The sequence below is a fragment of the Coregonus clupeaformis genome, chromosome 1, assembly GCF_020615455.1.
Source record: "Coregonus clupeaformis isolate EN_2021a chromosome 1, ASM2061545v1, whole genome shotgun sequence".
Taxonomy (NCBI): domain Eukaryota; kingdom Metazoa; phylum Chordata; class Actinopteri; order Salmoniformes; family Salmonidae; genus Coregonus; species Coregonus clupeaformis.
Window position 1 is genome coordinate 58,799,651 of NC_059192.1, and position 6,118 is coordinate 58,805,768.

At 43.0% G+C, this 6,118-nt stretch overlaps 1 protein-coding gene across 1 annotated transcript; it reads right to left on the reverse strand.

Annotated features, from left to right (window-relative positions):
* Positions 1 to 691: 691 nt before the first annotated feature.
* On the reverse strand, positions 692 to 4,652 carry LOC121583178 (G-protein coupled receptor 26-like). Its single transcript, XM_041899379.1, has 3 exons — positions 3,887 to 4,652; positions 1,894 to 2,007; positions 692 to 960 (listed from the first exon to the last, which is right to left on the reverse strand). Exons 1-3 carry the CDS (start codon positions 4,555 to 4,557, stop codon positions 702 to 704), a joined length of 1,044 nt encoding a protein of 347 aa, XP_041755313.1. The 5' UTR covers positions 4,558 to 4,652; the 3' UTR covers positions 692 to 701.
* Positions 4,653 to 6,118: the final 1,466 nt, after the last annotated feature.

The window sequence follows — 6,118 nt, forward strand, 5'->3', positions numbered from 1 at the left end:
TGACTATGGTCCCAGCTGCCTAGAGATCATTGACAAGATCCTCCCGTGTATGTCTGGGCTGATTCCTCACCATTCTCATGATCATTGCAACTCCACGAGGTGAGATCTTGCATGGAGCCCCAGGCCGAGGGAGATTGACAGTACTTTTGTGTTTCTTCCATTTGCGAATAATCGCACCAACTGTTGTCACCTTCTCACCAAGCTGCTTGGCGATGGTCTTGTAGTCCATTCCAGCCTTGTGTAGGTCTACAATCTTGTCCCTGACATCCTTGGAGAGCTCTTTGGTCTTGGCCATGGTGGAGAGTTTGGAATCTGATTGATTGATTGCTTTTGTGGACAGGTGTCTTTTATACAGGTAACAAACTGAGATTAGGAGCACTCCCTTTAAGAGTGTGCTCCTAATCTCAGCTCGTTACCAGTATAAAAGACACCTGGGAGCCAGAAATCTTTCTGATTGAGAGGGGGTCAAATACTTATTTCCCTCATTAAAATGCAAATCAATTTATAACATTTTTGACATGCTTTTTTCTGGATTATTTTGTTGTTATTCTGTCTCTCACTGTTCAAATAAACCTACCATTAAAATTATAGACTGATCATTTCTTTGTCAGTGGGCAAACGTACAAAATCAGCAAGGGATCAAATACTTTTTTCCCTCACTGTAGGTATGTAGGTACCTCAATGTCTCCATCTTGCCATAGTCAGGCAATAGCAAGGCCCTTCACAATGGGTTTGGTGTTGTTGGTATCGTTGGTCCTGCCGTTCTCCACCCTGCGGACGGAGGAGTTAAAGGACCTCCTCTTCAAGATCTTGTTGGCCAGGTCACTGCATGTCTTCCTGTACTGGTTTCGGAGCAGTGAGTAGACAAAAGGGTCGCAGGCTGCCTTGCTGTAGGCCAAACACTTGGACAGGACACCCCAGTGAGGGCTTATGTGTCCTGGGGTGAGGATCTCCACGATTCTGCCATGACAAACACACAGAATAAGTTATATTATTAACAGTGTTTAGCTTAAAATGACTGTTTCATAGACCAGTAAAAATACAACACAGATGTCAAAAAACCTAATTTCCAGAGGAAACTCTTTATTAACTAGCTTAACAAAATTCCAACATTTCGCTTCAAAATGCCATGGCTCTGATTCGATAGTGACTGTTAGGGGATGTGGAGTTGCTCTTGTTTGTCTCACTGTCCTTATCATGCTGTATAGAGGCGTTACACAAGGACAAGGCTTATTCTCTGAATGTTTAGGTCAGGTCACTGGTCGTATAATTCACAGCAGCTATCAAACTCACAATGAGGATCTCACTATCATTATACCCCCTGATGTGATCTTCTTCTTCACGGTTATGTTGTATCTGCTTCTGAAGGGTTGGTGCTGCACTTCTACAATAGGTAGCAGGTTTAATGAGAAGTATCATCATGGTCTCTGACTTACTCATAATCACACGTCCACTCATGCTAATTCTCCCATGGATTGTCTTTCTCTTATACTCTTTCTATTTCTCTCTACCCTGGGGCTTCCTCCTAAACCGTATGAAAAAAATTAACATGCATCTATGAACCTCTCCTTCTAGGGTTACAACAAAATCACCCTCAAGCTGATTGATTAGTGATTGAGACACTGGATCAATTGAACATAGTCAGATGGGGTTGTAGAAATTGACTATGGCCGAATCCAGCCTGAATTGAAATTCATTAACACAAAGCAGTTGTCCTCATTGCAAATTAAATCATTTTACCCACTGGGCTAAAGCACAAGTCATTGGCGCAGGAAGTAGACAACTTCATTGGTCTCAGATGGGGAACTGATGTCATCACAGCAGCCAATCTCACAATGTAACACTACCACACATGCACAGTGTTGTTGAGGGTAGATTTGAACCTCTGCTCACCTCGTAATGACATAGGGGGAGAAGCACACCACAAACGTTCCAATGAATGTGCTGATCTTCTTGGTGGCTCTCTGCCTCCGCTGTCTCTGCTCATCCAGGCATCGCTGGCGTACACTACCAAAGGACAGAGGGGACCATTATCACCCCAAGGGACGTACAGGAACACAGGTTTAAACATGGCCTCTCGAGAGGGATGAAGGGTGATGAGGAAAACAGCATGCTTCTATGGACAGTGTCAGAGCTCAGCTTCAGGTCAATGCCAATGGATTGTTCAAGATATCTGAACAGTAACACATCCATTATGTAAATCAAGTCGAATTCGAGGTCCATTCTTATTATTTAATTGACTGGTAATAACATGGAGTTGACCACAGCATAGCTTAGAAAGATAAAGGAATGATAACATAAGAGAAAGTGATGCAGACAGTGAGATGACGTTAATTGACTGATTTGAGGCTAGTTTAACTACTTGAGTTATGTAATGTGGAGGTGATTGAAAAGGGATCATCAAATACAGTAAACCATACATGACATGGATGTTAACTATATCCAGAAATAATTACACATGCTAATATCCTAACATCTATGATGTAGAGAGAAAATGCTTCAGGGTGATTCAATCATATCTCTGCTCACATCTTTCTCATCCCTCACTGAACAGCTCTTTGAATGTTTGAGGAAAGCTGGGCTGAGTAGACCTAAACTGATCTAACACTGTATCTCATCTCAAAGAATGTAAAGGATCCACATCAGAGCATTTTGATGTATTTGATTTTATTAAAACTAATGTTAAAAATGCGGAATGATTTTTACTTCGCTGTATGTAGGATATTGTAATGTTGGCATGACCATAGTATTGCCTATGACAAGATATGAAAATGCAAGGCAAATTTGATGATTATTGGTTAACTAACTGCCAATAATGCCTGTCTAGGTTATTCAACCATTCAATTTATAATGGTTTTGATCTGTATGTGAATAGTTTTCGGGTTGGAATATATTTGTGTCATTTTAGTTTTGATAAAGGGGGCTGAGATCTGAGACCGGAACATTGGACCAAAACTGTGGTGCTGAAATCAATCATAACGCCACTGAAGTCTGTCACGGTTTCGGCCGAGGCTGCTCCTCCTCCTTGTTCGGGCAGGCTTCGGCGGTCGTCGTCCCCGGAGTACTAGCTGCCACCGATCTATGTTTCATGTTCGTTTGGTTTTGTCTTGATGTTGTACACCTGTGTCTTGTTAGTCCTCGTTAGTGTCCTATTTAGTTCTCGTTGTGTGTGTTTGCTCTTCTGTTTTGTGTTGGAGCTACGTATTTCCCTCCAGTGTTTTGAAGAGGTTTTTCGCACATGTTAGTGCGCCGTTTGTTTCACGCCTGTGTGCGCCGTTATTTCGCCTTCGGGCTTATTGTGCTTATTTTCTACGTGAATATTGCACTAAAGTCTTTTGGACTGAGCTTCTGCGTCCTGCGCTTGATTCAAGCACCACACCCACCTTCAGCACCCCTTGACAAAGTCGCATTGTGCAATCACAATGTTTTTTTATATATATTTTAGGGGGTAGATTAGCTTTAATATTGCAGATAGATTGTGGCTTCTATCAATGTAATTGTCTTCATTTCTAATCCCCTATATATATATATGTTTTGTAAATATACTGTATATTTTCGCCCTATCCCCTAATTGGAGTAAACTAAACGACAACAATACTTAAGCTTCTACTTCCAGCTTATACATAATATTTACATTTTACGGACACAGTATGTTTTACATTATATTTTTTGGTTTGATTGATTGATCAATTGACTATGATTTTTCAAATCACCCTGCAGTGCTATTTGCCGAGTTGGCTCCAGGTAAATGTTGCAATTCTTCAGCCATTCCTGAACCTGCGACCAAAAACAAGCTACATTTGGGCAGTACCAAAACAATCGTAAATATGGGCTAATCTTAAAACATGTAAAAAGTAAATGAATCAGACAAGGCTTAACAGCTTACCTAGGGTGAATATCCACAAGCAGCAATAAGGTCTGCATAGTGATCACGTCGATGCGTTTACAGTGAAACCGCGCAACTTTCAGCACTTTCAGGTACGTTACACACAACACGATCAAGGTCAGGAGAAAAGTGAGCGAGTGTAAAACCACAGTGTAGATGATGAACTGCGTCTGGGTGTCGCTTGCTCTCGCATTGCAGAGCGTACACGATGCGTAAATGTGATGGTACCCAACCCAGGAGAGGCAAGTGGCCACCGTGGCGAAGGAGAGCGAGTGTATCCACGTGTATGCCAGAGCTATCACTGCGTCCCGGTGTCGTATTCTGGAGTGGTAGCTCAGCGGAAAAACCACCGCCACCCATCTATCGATGCTCAAAGCCCCCATACTGAGCATTGAGTTCGTGGTGAGAAAAGTGTCCAGAAAACCCACAGTTTGACAGAACCCGCTACTTCCAGGGTTTCCTTTGTTGATAAGTCCGACCAGAGTTAGAGGCATGGTAGAAACGGTAAGAAACAGGTTGCAGAAGGTGAGGTTGAGGATAAACAACCCGGGAACCTGCTTTCGAATCTCTTGGTTGTACAGAAAGCAGATAAGCACCACCACGTTGGACAGCAACGAGACAACGATGACCACTACTACAAACACAAAGACAGGTATGTCCGCTATAGGCATGGTGCGTGCGTCCCGCTCAAAAATACGGACTTTTGACAATTGAATCCACCATCCAGTTTCTGAAACAAATTACAGATAGCATCTTGCTGGAACTACGAGGTCCAAACATAAACATCCGACACTGTGTCACAATTATTATTCGTTGTCCTTCTGGTGTCTCCATGTAACTATACAGCCGGCTCACTATGGGGAGTGGCAAGGAAGCACATCCAAGTATCATGGATGTTATGTGATGCGGACTGAACCACTGTCTCCGGGGACGGGTGATTAACAAAATAGAGACACCCCTGCACGTGTGACTGCAGTTAGTTTCCAAGTATGTATTCCTTGCCTTGCTAGCGCAACTACCCCTCATTGCGCAAATGCGCAGTGCACTGATTGAAAGCTTTGCAAACACGCAGCGCAGTCTTTCCTATGGTCTGTCTCCGGGGATGCTTTTGTTGTATATATATCACCCATCACCCACACCCGTATGCTACACACTCGATCGACTCCCCAAAGCTACCAAAAATAGATTTATTTAAAAATAGAACATCATGCGTTAAGTGTCGACTCATATCACTGACATCGTGCCAGACCCTACAATTAGATGAACGTGCAACATATTGATCTCTGTGTAATCTCTGTTTGAAATAAATCCCATATATCTGGGGGTGTTGGGAAAGGCAGAAGACACAGCCAGAAGATTGCTGATTCAAGCCCATGGGCCGGGCAACACAAAAATGGGAATGGAACTGAACTGATAGCTGTAAGGCTGCTGGTCTCTGATCCCATGTACATTGTGCCCTTGAGCAAGGAACCTGACCCCCACAATTGCTCTCCATCCAGGGGCGCTGCACTGCTACTGACCCTGTGCCTCTCAACGTGTTTGTGTGTGTGTGTGTATCTGGGGGTGTTGGGAAAGGCAGAAGACACATTTCTGTTCTAACTAATGGACAATAAAGTTGTATTCTATTCAATGAATTGTGTGGACAAACACCCAGTGTGACTATCTACAAAGTGTAATTGTCATCATTTGTATGCCATACTGTGAAGCTTGAAGCTGCCATTCTTTAAAAATACTGCATTTCCAATTACTGATGCACAGTTGGTCCCCATCCACATTTGTATGGTCCGTTGCACAGATGCTACACTGGCTCCTTATGCACACACACACACTATTTACAGCACACAGTCTAGAAAGATGTCTGATAACATCCCATGACCAACAAGCATGGGTTGGAATTCATACTACATGTGATTGTATGGGGGGAATCAAAGTGTAGCTACTGTTTCTGCTAAATGTTGAATGCTAGGAAAGTTAATGAATAATTCAAGAGAATGGCAATGCAATGTAGAGGTCGCTGTGCAGCTGTGCTGAAAGAGATGACAAATATGTGTTATTTCTCCATAAGACAAGATAGGATGGTTCATGTTGCAATGCTGCTGGAGTGGACAACAGGTGATTGTACTGATTCACGTCAATGACAGTGACAGGGAAGAGACATATGTTTTTGGCAGATGCTGTGTCTACTGTGGAACCCCCTGACGTCCTCTTTACAAGGGTGCATCTGGTAAACAC

Coding starts and splice junctions, on each gene's coding strand:
- LOC121583178 (XM_041899379.1), bottom strand. CDS start 4,557: ATGCCTATAGCGGACATACCTGTCTTTGTGTTTGTAGTAGTGGTCATC. Junction 2,008..3,886: donor CTTGTGGATATTCACCCTAG/GTAAGCTGTTAA, acceptor GTCCTTTGGTAG/TGTACGCCAGCGATGCCTGG. Junction 961..1,893: donor TCCCCCTATGTCATTACGAG/GTGAGCAGAGGT, acceptor TTGTCATGGCAG/AATCGTGGAGATCCTCACCC.